The sequence below is a fragment of the Chelonoidis abingdonii genome, chromosome 9, assembly GCF_003597395.2.
Source record: "Chelonoidis abingdonii isolate Lonesome George chromosome 9, CheloAbing_2.0, whole genome shotgun sequence".
Lineage (NCBI taxonomy): Eukaryota > Metazoa > Chordata > Testudines > Testudinidae > Chelonoidis > Chelonoidis abingdonii.
In genome coordinates, this window is record NC_133777.1 from 29753443 (window position 1) to 29768219 (window position 14777).

The 14777-nt window shown below is 43.4% G+C and overlaps 2 protein-coding genes across 3 annotated transcripts in view; both read right to left on the reverse strand.

Moving 5' to 3' along the window:
- Positions 1-14777, reverse strand: part of SEC14L5 (SEC14 like lipid binding 5) — a 982653-nt gene that overhangs the window by 836462 nt on the left and 131414 nt on the right. The window lies entirely within an intron of this gene.
- ALG1 (ALG1 chitobiosyldiphosphodolichol beta-mannosyltransferase) overlaps positions 2113-14777 on the reverse strand; it is a 34047-nt gene continuing 21382 nt past the window's right edge. Inside the window, 6 exon segments of the mRNA XM_032770702.2 lie at positions 2113-4421; positions 4912-4987; positions 8308-8422; positions 10204-10314; positions 11580-11583; positions 13039-13079. Of these exon segments, the coding sequence (XP_032626593.2) occupies positions 4290-4421; positions 4912-4987; positions 8308-8422; positions 10204-10314; positions 11580-11583; positions 13039-13079 (479 nt within the window). The 3' untranslated portion in view covers positions 2113-4289.

Consider the following 14777-nt stretch of genomic DNA (forward strand, 5'->3'; position numbering starts at 1 on the left):
GAGTTCTCTTGTGATTAATTACGGCTTGTAAGATCCTTGATTGCTGACAACTGGCTTCAGCTCAGAAAGCTATTTACACTCCTTGATCAAAACTTAAGATGATATGCACAGATGGAAAGTTGAATCCAGGAAGGGCATAAAAGGGGATAAAACATATCACTTAGTGGGGAAGTAAACACTTATCTTCAAGCTCTCTCACTCCCAAATTTAAAATCAGCTTTGCTGTTGCCTGTCATTCTGGGATCTTCTATTGGAAATCCCCATCTGGAATCTTTCACCACTACATTCTCTCAAAAAGAAAACACTGAAAAAAAGAGGACATGAATGGTATGAAGGAACATTTAACCCTCAATGCTTTTTTCTTTTTAAAATGAAGTATTTTAAATGAACTCCACCCAGATTCTGTAATCTTCCACATTTCTTCAGGACACTGCCAGTATATGTAGCTAGCTAGCTAAACACACACACCACAACACCAACAGGAAGAGTGCCTGAGCCTGTTTGTGGGAAGAGACTTTCCAAATCTGGAAGAGAAAACCATTTGGTGACCTGGCCAGAGGGCCAAGTCACAAAGAGGACAAGAGTTCTGGGAGTGAGAGAAGAGGGGCTGCAGAGCTGAGAGAGAAAGATGGAATAACAGTGTGCAACCCTGGGAAGGGGCGTTGACCTCATGAGGTCATCTCCAGAGTGGCCAGGAGAAGGCACCATCCTTGCACTGAATGGACCACCCTATCACAGGGCTTAACCTATTTCATTTTTACATCAGAGAAAACAGGATATTCCAATCACTATAGGCAAAATTTGGGTTTTAAGTTGCATATACTGGGTCTTCAATGACACTTTGCATATACTGGGTCTTCAATGACACTTTCGCTTTATTGACTCAAATGCTCCATCCATTCACTGGAATCAGTTTTCGATGGGGACTCTGCTAGCTGCAGGGCTGTTTCACTTACAGGAGGGAGAAGACGGAGGTAAGTCATTTTTATCTTGTTCAATTCCATAAATACCATCTCTGACTTTTTCCTTCTTCCCCATCAACTACATCAATATTCATCTTCAGGAACCAGGCCACAGACCACTCAAGTACAGTAGTTGAAAATTCATTCATAGATTTTTTTTAAGCCCCAGACACCATTAGATCTAGGCTGATGTGTATAACGCAAGTCATAGAACTGCACCCAGTCACCCCTGAACTAAGCCCAATAACTTGTGTCTGACTAAAGTACATCTTCCAAAAAGGCACGCAGTCTGATCTGAAGATAGCAAGAGATGGAAAATCCACCACTTCCTTGGGTACTTGGTTCCAATGGTTAATCATCCTCGTTGTTAAAAAATTGTGCTTTGTTTCTAACGTGAATTTTTTTGGTTTCAGCTTCCATCCACTGGTTCTTGCTATGCTACTTGGTTCTTCTCCGCTAGACTACAAACTCCTTTAGCAACCCAGTATTTTTGCCCCTGAAGGTACTTAAAAACTAATCAAGGGCATGTCTTCACCAGCAGTGGGAGAGAGCTCTCCCAGCACTACAAAAAAACCGCTTCCACGAGGAGAATAGCTACCAGCACTTGGAGGCTGGCGACAAGCGCTGATGCACTGTCTACACTGGCAGTTTACAGCACTGAAACTCAGGGTGTGTTTCTTCACACCCGAGTGAGAAAGTTGCAGCGCTGTGAAGTGCCAGTGTAGACAAGCCCCAAGTCATCTCTAGAAATGCCTCCCATTGACTTCACTGGGCATTGGATCAGGCCCTAAGGCTCAAAAGTTATATGCAGTGGAGGCTCCACAGGACATGCTGGGTTGGTGCTGGGTGCTTTGCTTTGAGTCAGACACATCAAGATCTTTACTGGATGCTATGCATTTGTTTTGACTTATCCCTTAAAAGATCTAGTTTCTCCTTTCCTCCCTCACATCTCAGCAGTCACCACTGGGCACTAGCCTTAGAATGCTATCTGCTTTCTAGGTGGTTGTATGCCATCTGGAGACTTGGGGCAAGGTGGGGGCACTTCTGGGGGGTGCAGAAGTGTGGAAATGAGAGCAAAGCAAAAAGTGAAGCAGGGCCGAGGTGTATGTACACCTAGATACGCCGGTGATGGGGCATTATGGCACAACTATTTAGTCCCTGTTTTTTAACAACAATAACATAATAAACAGCATGTGAACACCATGACCATGCATGAGTGATCATACCAACAATGAAGATACGTTGCAGAGAGTTAACATCCAGAAAGCTGGTCTGGCACTATGTACCCTACAAACAGCAAGATGGATATTATGCAAGCACAGCCAGAGCGACAGGCTTCAGTGGTTCTGCCACCATAAAGATATAAAAGGGGATACTCAACATTTACCTGGGGAAGAACAGCCAAGAACATAAGTTATTTTAAAGTTACATTTAAAACAGAATGTTAGTATTCTTGTTCAAAATGAAGAGTGCCTCCCATTTATGTGGAAGAGCCGCCTGTAATTACTCAGTGCAAGCAAAGCGTTCATTCCAGTGACAGAAAATTTAACCATTATACCATATGTATGTAAAAATCCACAGGGAAGCAACCTTTGTGTTTAAAACTGAAATGGCAAAAGTCAGAAAATTCTGAGGTTAGGATTCCTAAAGCAGCCTGAATTCTTCCCCCTTGTATAACAGCAGCCAAAGGTCAGACCAAAGGTCCATCTAGCCCCGTATCCTGTCTTCCAGCAGTGCCCCATGCCAAGTGCCCCAAAGGGAACAAACAGAAGTCTATGAGCCTATTCCCACCTTCTGGCAAACAGAGGCTAGAGACACTATCCCACTTCATCCAGGCTAATGGCCACTGATGGACCTGTCATCCATGAACTTATCCAGTTCTCTTTTGAACCCTTTTATAGACTTGGCCTACACAACATCCTCTGGCAAGGAGTTTATTTTATAGACTTCTATCATACCCCCTCTCCTTAGTCATCTCTTTTCCAAGCTGAAAAGTCCCAGTCTTATTAATCTCTCCTCACATGACAGCCATTCCATATCCCTAATAATTTTTGTTGCCCTTTTAAATAGTTTAACTTCCTCCTTTTTGTGTAGTTCCCCTCTCTGAAATTAAATGCTACAGTTTTGGGCCACTGTGGTGTTTTCCTCGCCACAATGCTGTTACATTTAATTAAATCATGGTCACTATTGCCAAGCAGTCCAGCTATATTCACCTCTTGGACCAGATCCTGTGCTCCACTTCGGACTAAATCTAGAATTCCCTCTCCTCTTGTAGGTTCTAGGACTAGCTGCTCTAAGCAGTAATTTAAGGTGTCAAGAAACTTTCTCTCTGCATCCTGTCCTGAGGTGACATGTACCCAGTCAATTTCAGGATAGTTGAAATCCACCATTATTATTATTATTATTATTGAGTTTTTTATTTTAATAGCTTCTCTAATCTCCCTGAGCATTTCACAGTCATTTTCACCATCCTGGTCAGGTGGTCGGTAATATATCCCTACCGCTATATTCTCATTATTAGAGCATGGAAATACTATCTGTAGAGATTCTATGGTACCGTTTGGTTCACTTAGGATTTTTACTTCATTTGATTCTGTGCCCTCTTTCACATATAGTGCCACTCCCCAACCAACACCACCTGTTCTGTCCTGATATATTTTGTATCATGGTATTACTGTGTCCCATTGACTAGCCTCATTCTATCAAGTTTCTGTGATACCTATTATATCAATATCCTCATTTAAAACAGGCACTCTAGTTCACCCATCTTATTATTTAGACTTTTAGCACTGGTATATAAGCACTTTAAAAAATTGTCATTTTTTAGCTGTCTGCTATTATATGATGTTATTGAAGGGGACTTTTTTTTCATTTGACTGTTTCTCATCAGATCCTACCTGTATTTTATCATCTTCCATCCTCGCTTCCTTACTAGGACATAGAGAATCTTCATTAATAGATCCTCCCCTAAGGGATGTCACTGTCCGAACCATTCATTCCAAGTGCTAGAGGTAGATTAAAGGTCCGGATAGATTGTGAAATTTAAGTTCCTTCAGGCAGGGACCATGTCCTTCCTCTATCTTTACATAATGTGAAGTACAAGTTCAGCTGTAAACAAATCTCAAACCATACCGAATTATTCATCCAACTGTTCAAATCACAGATCAAAGTGTGTGTTGCAAAGGTTGTTTCAGGATGGAGAGATTTAAAAAACACTTGTCGAAGACCAAATACAAAGGTTTTAGTCACCATTTCCATCATGTATAACCAAACTTGGGAATGTGAAAATCATATGTGCAAATTCTTTTGTCCATTTTTTGGAAATCATTAATTGTTCCTAAACACAGGAAGCACAGTTTGTTCCCAGCTCTCATCCCACCGCAGCTGCTTGGATGCCCGAAGATTTCTTCTGAACATGTTAAGTTTACTTTCACCTGTAGGAAATTCCAATAAGAGCATCTGCAAGGTTAAAGAAACAACACAGAAGAAGTTAAATATCACACTTCAAGCGTCTCCTGCCCCTCCCAACTTTAATGGGCAGATTATTAACAGAGGAGTAGTAAAGTGGACTCTTCCTTCTAGACCTCTAGGTATTGCAAGATGATAAAATATCTAAAATGTACTTTCTTGCTTTAAATTCATACATAAACAGATGTGGCCAATAAAATCTATAACTATAGGCAGGAAAATCCTCTTACAATGCATATTTTAAAGTTAAATCCACAAAGCATAATTATTAATACTCAATATTATTCAATGTTGACTAACACTACATAAAAACAAACAAACAAAAAGCATCACTGCCCAAAAGTAAACAATGAGAGAAGACAGAGAAAAACATGACAACTAGATCTATAATCTACTCATTCCAAACGTGCAAAAGCAGTACCTTTCCATTAACCATAAAGAAAAAGGAAACAAAAATGACTTGAGCCTCTAATATCTTTACCTTCAGCTGTTCTGCAAGTTCACTTGAATCCCTAAATATCAAGCCATTTTCATCATGTTTCACAAGTTCATGTAAACTGTGAACAGAACCAGTGAAAAAAAATGTGAGAACATAAAAGGTTTCTCCACTTAAATACTTGCAGAGATTGTTTATGTACTGTAGCTCTATCAAATACTCGAGGGACAGTCTCTCTACAGCTCCCAGCTTTCTCCTAATTGGTCTCCCTCTATTCAAATCAGATCAGCCCAGTCCATCAACTTAACCTAAAATGAGTCAATCAGCCCTTAAACTCCAGGACTTGCAGTCTTCTCTTGTTAGTTTCTTAGAAGCAGCATGACACGGGCTGTTACCCCTCCACTATCCCAGGCCTTTCTGCCTCCCTATCTCTCTGTTCTCCATCCATTATAGCTGGGCTTGTTTTCCTTATTGGTCCCATCATTGGGTACATGCATCTATGATGGTGGTTCTGGCAACTGTGCTGCGATGTGGTCAGTCTGGTTGCCTGTGAGCAGGGAAGACTCTCCTCTCTCTTCTACCTATGCTCAATATGAGGTTTGTAAACTCTGTTACAAGCCCCGTGTTGTTAAGATCCTGGATCTCTTATAAATTCCATTTCTTGCACTGGAATATAAGCTGCCAATGATTGAAACAGATCAGTCCTCCTTTCTAGGCATAAGTCTGTCCAGAACTGCTGCTATACAAACTGCATTCGTAAACTGTACTGAGAAAGTCCTACTCTTGGGAAAGAATAAAAAGGATACAGTGGCGACATGTTATTTCGTCTGCCAGCATAGAATAACGTACAAGTTTGTGATCCCTGCCATTATTGTGCAGAAAGAGTGGGGTTTGTAACAGAAGCAGGAGAAGTGAGAACAGTGCAAGGAGGAATCCAAGCAGTGCAGCCCACGTTCCATGCTACCAGCAAAGCAGCCTTCCCTGCTGGCTGCAGATTGTGGAGAAGCCTGCTAGAGCTTCTCAGGGGTGTATGTTGCTAGAATCTGCCACAAGAAGTGTGAGGCCTGGTCTTCACTATGGGGAGATCGATGCTGCTGCAATCAATGCTATGGGGGTTGATGTAGTGGGTCTAATGAAGACCCGCTAAATTGATGGCAGAGCGCTTTCTGGTCGACCCTGGTACCCCAGCTCCCCAAGAAGATTAAGGTAAATCAAGAGGAGAGCATCTCCCGTCGACACAGCACAAGGAAGACACTCGGAAAACTCCACCTAAGCTATGTTGACTCCAGCTACATTATTCACATAGCTGGAGTAGCATAACTTAGATCGACTTACCCGCCATAGTGAAGACAAGCCCTGAAACAGAACTGCGAGGTGTGCAGTGGTTGAGCCTTGCAGGACAAGACTGGGATAGCAGGCGCTGGAGCATTCCCAGATGGAAGGGAAGCTGTACCCAGTGGAAAGAGGAGCAAAACTGAGGGGAGATATGATTGCTCTTTCTAACTATATCAGATGGATAAATACCAGGGGAGGGAGAGGAACTATTTAAGCTCAGTACCAATGTGGACACAAGTACAAATCAATATAAACTGGCCATCAGGAAGTTTAGACTTGAAATTAGACGAACTTTTCTAACCATCAGAGGAGTGAAGTTCTGAAACAACCTTCCAAGGGGAGCAGTGGGGGCAAAAGACATAATCTGGTTTCAAGACTAATTTTGACAAGTTTATGGAGAGGATGGTATGATGGGACAGCCTAATTTTGGTAATTAATTGATCTTTGACTATTAGCAGTAAATATGCCCAATGGCCTATGATGGGATGGGATCTGAGTTACTACAGAGAATTCTTTCCTGGGTGTCTGGCTGATGAGTCCTGCCCACATGCTCAGGGTTTAGCTGATTGGCAGAGGCCCTGGGGGTTTACGTGGGGTACGGGTCTGTAGCGTGGGGCATGGGTCACTTGCTGAAGGATTCTCTACATCCTGAAGTCTTTAAACCATGATCTGAGGACTTTACAGGAGTGGGTGAGTGAGATTCTGTGGCCTGCGTTGTGCAGGTCAGACTAGACCATCATAATGGTCCCTTCTGACCTTAAAGTCTACGAGTCTACGCTTTGTTAGCCCATTGTAACTGAAGCCATTCATTTGCACAATGACCAGTCTGCAGTACTTTATTCCATTGTAACTGAAGCCATTCATTTGCACAATGACCAGTCTGCAGTACTTTATTGTATGTAATCCTTCTGAAAGACAGGTCTTTCACAGTCATGGAGTCTAAATGAATCCAAGGGAACCTAAGACAGAATAATATACATCATCTTTCATCCCCTTCACATATAATAGGTTCAATTACACTTTCTGAGTCTCCCTTACATTGCACTGGACATACACATTTACCAACATGTAGCTTACATACTAGAGTATGATTTACAGTAAGGGTGATTTACTTTAATTTGCATCCTCCTATTTGCTGATTTACATTTTAGCATGTTCTACCCCTATAGCATACAAATTACACCAACTTGGACTTCTTTAGACTCAGTAAGTCAAATTTGCAGGTGATGTGTAAAATTACACATTGTAACTTGATAGCTGCACAAGAGTCTAAGTTATACATTACACACCAAGATGGCAGGAAAAATGGCTAAATTACAGCAGATTTGATTCTCCTCTGAATTGGCCCAGGAAGCAGGATAGATTAAATAACAGCAGTCTATAACATAGTGCAGCGATTTTCTTCAAGGATTTTTTATTTTTATTTTTTTTAAAGTGGAACTTTTTAAAATTTGAAATGTGCATTTTTCACCTGAAGATACCAAGACGATACTGAAAGCTAGTGTATTTTACGGGCCGATTAAACTGATCCTATTAAAAGATCACACACAAAAAGAAAAAAAAGAGTCTTCATTATATATTACAGTCATGAACAAAGCTATCACAGAGTATTCTGTGCTGCTGTCACCACCAACACTACAGCAAAGTATCTTTATGAAAGCCATACTTCTCCCAAAGGATTACAAGTACTTTATAAACTATCGACACAGTAATCACTTCATCCATCACTGAGATTTAGACAATCCCAGATTAAAATAAAACATCTCTCAAATAGTATATCGGAACAAATCCAGTAGTTTAAAACAGGATATGAAGAAGAGTACAATTTCCAACTGGGATTACATGTGGTTGTTTTTAAGGCATTCTGGTTAGGACACAGACAAAAAAAGTGTTAATTTTTAAAATGACCTCTAGAAGTCATAAGTTAGTTTTAATAATTTTATTTACCTTTATCAAATTAAAGCAAACATATTACTGTGGCGTAACTAGGAATCAATTCAATATCAGCAGAAATTGTTATATTTTGATTTTATAGCACACTATATATTTGTTTTAAAATATCTGTCTTAGTCATTTTAAGCTATGTCAAAGTAAGCAAGCTCTTACCACTGGAAATGTACCGCACATACAGGTAAACAACAGCCAAACATATCCACCACCTTCATAGGCAGATCCAAACCACTAGATGATTTGTGGAGACAGACACCCAGATCTGCTGAGCCTACAAATGATAAAAGAAACAAAACTGACTTTTTCAAACGTTTATTTTGAAAGTGATTAATTCTAAAGATTATTGTCTAAACACACAATTCTGTAAACATTAACAATTTTTGATGTAACTTGATATCTTCTTTGGTGCCATTAGAACATAACTACTTGAAACATCATTTATGTCAGAATGTCAGTAAGTAAAAGCCATATATATAACTTTTTTATTTTTCAGAGTAGCTGAGATTTAGAAACATAACTAACTCATATTAAAATAAAGGGAGAAGAGAAATTAAAAAACTAACAGATATTATACACTTAATCTACCCTTATCTATTTGAAATAGTAAAGAAATAATTAAATCAATCCTGCCACAATTCAGGGGATGGGCGAAATGACTCACTAAAGGACTCTTCCAATCCAAATGCCTTTACAATACAGGGATAATTTACAGAATCTAAGTTTACAGCGATGAATATTCATTACTTACAAACCACCACAGACATACAAGCCAAATAAATTGACAGTGCTTGACCTGAGGGGCTGAAATTAGGCAGAACTTGTATTTTACCAGTATTTTATCCTTACATAGCTTTTATTGAGCTTCATTTCTCTAAAATGCTACAGGAGTATGAACGTTCTATTTCCTAATCTCACCAGTTAACTTCAACAGCACAGCTAGAAACTCTCCAATGTTATTTGCTGAACAGAACGTGAGAATACATTGAACAGAGACCAACCCATTATATTTTAGCCTACCTAGAAGAACAGAAGGCAGCAAACAGAGGATTTTTAAACAGAGAGCTGTTGGCAAACCTTTAAGATGGAATTCTACACCTAATTCCCAAAATAGGAGGTTAAACAGTACAGTTTCAAAAATTAAACAATTTCTCAGGCATAACAAAAGGCACAAGCTACAGTTATATATTTTGTTCTTAACAAGCAATTTAATTTTACTGTGGTATTCGTATATCTAGCATCCAAAATCAGGGCTGGCAATTTCCCAGGAAAAACTAGTTTAGGCCAGGGCACTGGTAAATACAAACTTAAACCAAGTTTAAACCGGGAAACTGGGAAGGATAATTGCATCAGGGTCCAGCAAGCTCAGCAAATATAGAATGAACTTTGCAAACTTTGGATACATTCATTCAAAGCCAAGGAATAGGCTTGGCCTATCCACTACATCAAAGCTGATCTTCAGCTACAGGATGCTGCATGGCCAAATGGACCTGGCCCATTGGTCTGCAATTCTGAATGCTTCTGACTGCTTAATGCTTCAAGTCTACAACTCTGTACTGTTGTTTTCATATAATCAAATGTTTTCAACTTTTGTTTATGTAATACTGAAAACTGAAATGAGTCATAACATGCATAACTTCCTTGAGAAAATATCAAGCCAAAATGTAGACATGCCAATGTTCAGTACTGCATTACAATTACATATATTAATATTATGCTTATTTTACTTTTACTTTGTATTTGTACAACCCTACATTAATCTACAAAACTACTGCCCTTACATAACCACAGTTGGAATATGTAACTAAAACTAAGTTTAAAGTGGTGTCATTAACTAAACAGTTTTAAAAATAGAAAATGCCTTAAACTGGAACTAACTCGTTTTTCCCAAGGCGCTAAAAACCATAATTTTACCTGGTAAAAACCATTTCCGATAAATACCATGACATCCCTGCCCAAAATTATCAACAGCTATCCATAGCCTTTGCTTACGCCTCACACATTGTTCTTGAGTCTTTAAAGCTTTTTCAGCAACTGCAATAATCCATTATTTACCAAGTAGAACAGGGTAATCCTCAGCTTCTAGCCACGGTGTACAGATCTGGATGTGTTTAAAGTGCATTTTGTCTATCAGTCTGTTGTAGTGCTTTTTTAGAGGCCCTTTACCTTTTAAATGGAAAACAAACACAATATATATATATTAGTGTTTTTGCTGTGAACACCCAAAGTGGGGTTTTGTCTGCACATTAAAGTCTGGGATATAGAGCAAATCTCATTTGTCTTCCTAGATTGTAAGGTACTAGAAGAAGGGGCTGCATCATTCATCAATGTTCATACAGGGCCTAGCATGGTGACAGTGAATCCGACTGGGTCTTCTGAGGGCAATCATGAGATATAATGCTATATCATAGATACAATGTTACTGGATACAAATCAACTGAAAGATGGCACCCTCCAGCAGTACAGTGCCCTTTTAGCATCATGCTAAGTTATTAGTTTAATACTAGGAGGAAAGAATACCACTTGTTGAACCATCTATATCATTTTGCAAAATCCTCAAATTCAACAGGTAGGTCTCCTTTCCAAGTACTAGCCAAATTACTCCCTACTTAGCAATAGCTCAAATACCATTTAAACCACATTTTAAGATGTTTTACCAGCATTTCTTCACTATTCAGATTCTGAAAATACATCCAAAGGAATTACAGAGTACAATAAAATGGCAAGATTTGTATGCTGGGGCATATCTTTTACTTTAAAATGCCCAACATGCCACCATTGGTTTGCTTTTTGCTCTAAAAGACGGTTACTCACCTTTGTAACTGTTGTTCTTCGAGATGTGTTGCTCATATTCATTCCAAGTAGGTGTGCGCGCGCCACGTGCACGTTGTCGGGAAGAATTTTCCACTAACAACCACCGGCGGCTCGGAAGCAGGCGCCCTGGCGATGGCGCTTGGGCACGTAATATGCCTGCCGCCCGGCCGCTGCCTCAGTTCCTTCTGCGCTCTCGAAGTGGGGAAGGAGGGGGAGTGGAATGAATATGAGCAACACACTGAAGAAAACAGCTCTAAAAGAGCTAACCGTCTTTTCTTCTTCGAGTAGCTTGCTCATCATTCATCCAATGTAGGTGCAATCCAAGCTTACTAGGGGTGGGGTGAGATTGGAGTGATTGAATACAGACAGAACAGCCCAGAGCCGCATCGTCCGGACTTGCTGCATCCAAGGCGTTGGGCAGGAAAAAGTATGTGCACTGCGACCAGTGGCTGCACGACATATGTCTTTGTTATAGGCACCACGGGCGAGGAAGCATCGAGGACGCTTGCGCTCTCGTGAATGAGGTAACTCCCCTGCGAGAAGTGTTGCCAAGGCAGCATGTTTTTGATGCGGCGTACCCAGGAGATATGTTGCGATGAGACAGGGTGACCTTCAACCTGTCTGCGACTGCAAACGAATAGTTTGGAGATATAGAGAGATAAGATCAATGTAAAACGCAGCGCGACGACATCGAGTGAATGCAAGCTCTGTCTCTGCGAGACGCGCATGAGGTTTGGGTAAACACTGGAAGGAACTGTCCTGGTTTAGGTGGAATGGGGGACACCCTTGGCAGAAGGCGGAGCGGACGGAGTTGCACTTAGTCTTTAAGGAATTAATCTGGTATGGTGCGCGACCAGAGCGCGAGCTCTGAGACTGTCGGCCGAATTGTAATGGCACAAGGAAGCCCCTCCACGATATGGTAAGGGAGAGAGCAGTTAAAGGGTCTCGACGAGGAGATATATATAGAGAGATCAGACAGGCACGGGGCGGGATAGCGGACTAGGGATAAGGCCTCCAGGCCCTTGAGTGACCTCGGACATGGGTGAGAGGGCAGGAAGACGCTCTCTCTGGATGGAAGGAGAATGGGCTAGTGGACGCGGAGGGATGAGAGCACAGAGGCTTTGTTTAAGGTGGCCATAGATATTCCAGTAGCACTTGGAGGGAACTGAGCTGGTGACAGTCTCTCGTGATTGAACAGCAGGAAAACATCTTACATTTTGCGAGGTAGGTTGCCTGGTTGACAGGTTTCGTACTCCCAGAGACTTGCTGGCACTGGGGTGGACAGCGCCTCTGCAGAGCTCAGCAGCCATGGGGGGGGGGGCACGGAGGGGAAAGGGGGGGGAAGGGGGGAGCACGAGTCAGGTGGAGGCACCGGAGTAAAGAGAATAGAATAGAAGATAGAGTCTTGTTGATATAAGTCGTGATGACCGGCAGGAGGAACCGGACTGGCCTATGACAGTGCAACAGCGTGGGGTACAGTGTTGCGAGGCAGCTGGGGAGTGAGATTTAGTACGGGCTTGTCCCTGCGTAGTTACGAGGATGTGCACCAAGGGAACGGCGGGAAGGCATAGAGGAAAGTGCGGCGACAGGCAGGAGACTGCGTCGACAGAGAGCGCGGTCATGACGGGAAGAGGCAGAGAAGTGTGCACTTCCGTTGGTGGGGACGCGAAGAGGTCGATTCGGGGAATCCACCGTGAAAGAGATGGACTATTCGACGAAGAGACATGTGGCTAGAAGACTGCGAGCCGGTCTGCAACACGTTCTGGCTCCTGAGAAAAGCTTCCAGATCGATGCGTGGGTAATAACCACAGCGTGATCGCTCCTGACAAGGGAGAGAGGCGTCCACCTGCTTGTTTATATAGTGCATCGGCGGTGGTGTTGTCGTGAGCACAAACAAAGGCTCGCGGTGAGGAAAAGAAAGCCAGGCAGGCGAGCGGAACGGCTCGCTCCCTGATGTTATGTGCAGCGACAGCTCCCGAGAGGACAGAGGCCTGTGTTCGAGAGACCCCATGTGAGTCCCAGCCAGAAGGATGCGTCGTTGTTAAGTGAAATGGACGTGCTGGGGTGAAACGGTACCAAAATGCACACACAGGGCGGGATTTCGCCACCATCGGAGAGTGTGGGAGTTTTGTGAGTGTGACAACGTTCATGCTGTCCCTGCGTGGAGGTAATCCGAAGCTAACCATATCTGCAGTGGGGCAGGCGGAGTTTGCATATCTTGGTACAAAGTACACGCCGCATGTGGCTAAGAGGCTGAGAAGAGCCTGGCGAGGCGGGGAGCTCGCAGGCGTTATGATACGTGAGTAGTGCTGGAAACGGCTGGGTGGAGCGAGGCCGCGGCCAAAGAGTCCAAGACGGCGATGAATTCTATCCTCTGGGATGGTACGAGGATGGACTTGTCGAATTTATTCAGGAGCGCCTAGAGATTCGAGAAAGTCCCTGAATGATTTCAGTGCGCGCGACTACGGAGTGACGGCGAACGCCTCGTCCAGTAAGGGAAGACATATTCTGGCGACGGAGGCAAGCGGCCACTATGCCATAATTTCGTGAAACACGTGGGGCAGAGGACACGGCCAATGTAGGACGTGAATTGAAGTGCCCCCGAGTTCCCGCACCAGAAAGACAGGAGAAGGTTTGAGAGAGAACACATCGAAACATGAAAGTAACGCGTCTTCATGTCGAGAGAGGACAGTCTTCCGGATCCAAGGAAGATGATGACAAGGATACAGTGCGGAATGTGAATTCCATTACGAGGCGTGAGTCCGCAAGAGAGAGAAGAACGGAGACCTCCTTTTCGACTTGGGGATTAAAAAATAGCGGGAGTGAAAACCCTCGGACTTGAGGTCGTAGCACATCGTTATATCGCTTCGATTCGAGAAGCGATAGGACTCTGCCCGAAGAATAGAGATAAAGACGGGAGGGTGGGTGGGAGGGTGGAGGCGAATATAACTGGAGATGGTACAAACTCCCCGGCGAAGACCATTGGTCTGAGGTTACCGGCGTCCACTGACGGGAGGAGGGAAAAAGGCGTGTTGAAAAAAGAAGAGGAGTCCGGGAAGGACTGGTGCCTCTATATGGCGCACTTCAAAAGTTTGCGTTCGGTCCGCGGTGGTTTGGCGTATCCCCCCGCCCCACCCCCGTTGTTTGCCTTGGAACGCGACTGGCGTCGTGTCACCGTACCCCGCCGTCTGTTTGAGTTTGGCGGGGTGGGGGGGATAAGGCGCGAGGTTGTGTCGAAAAGGACTCCGCGTGGTACTGCGGTGTGTGCATGCCAGGGAAGCGGCATATTGATGCGGTTATCTTTAAGGCTTTGCAGCCTTGCCGGTCCGTCTTTCGTGAGAAGAGGCCCTGCCTTCAAAAGGGAGGTCTTGTATGCGTACTGCTGCAGCTCCGGAGGTAAGCCGGACAACTGGCAACGAGAACCGTCTCATGGGTAAGCGAACGCGATGTTGTTCTAGCTGCTGAGTCTGCGGCGTCGAGCGAAGCCTGAAGGCTGTCCTTGAGATCTCTTGCCCCTTCAACGAGACTTTTGAACTCAGGGCGGGAGTCTACGGGACAGTTCAGTAAACTTGTCATGGTCTGCCAGGTATGAAAATATATCTGCTGAGGCTTTGGTTGCGAACACGTACAGGGGGGGGGGGGGGGCCTGAGACCCCAGCGAGTATATCTTACGGCCAGAGGTCCATTACGTAGCCAGCGATTTTGGGGCGGGGGTGGTGGCAGGACTCCTTCTGCATTCAAATAGACGCAGAGAGCATGAGAGGAGGGTGTACAGGTAAGTCGTACCTTGAGGGTACATGTACTTTCTCTCCACG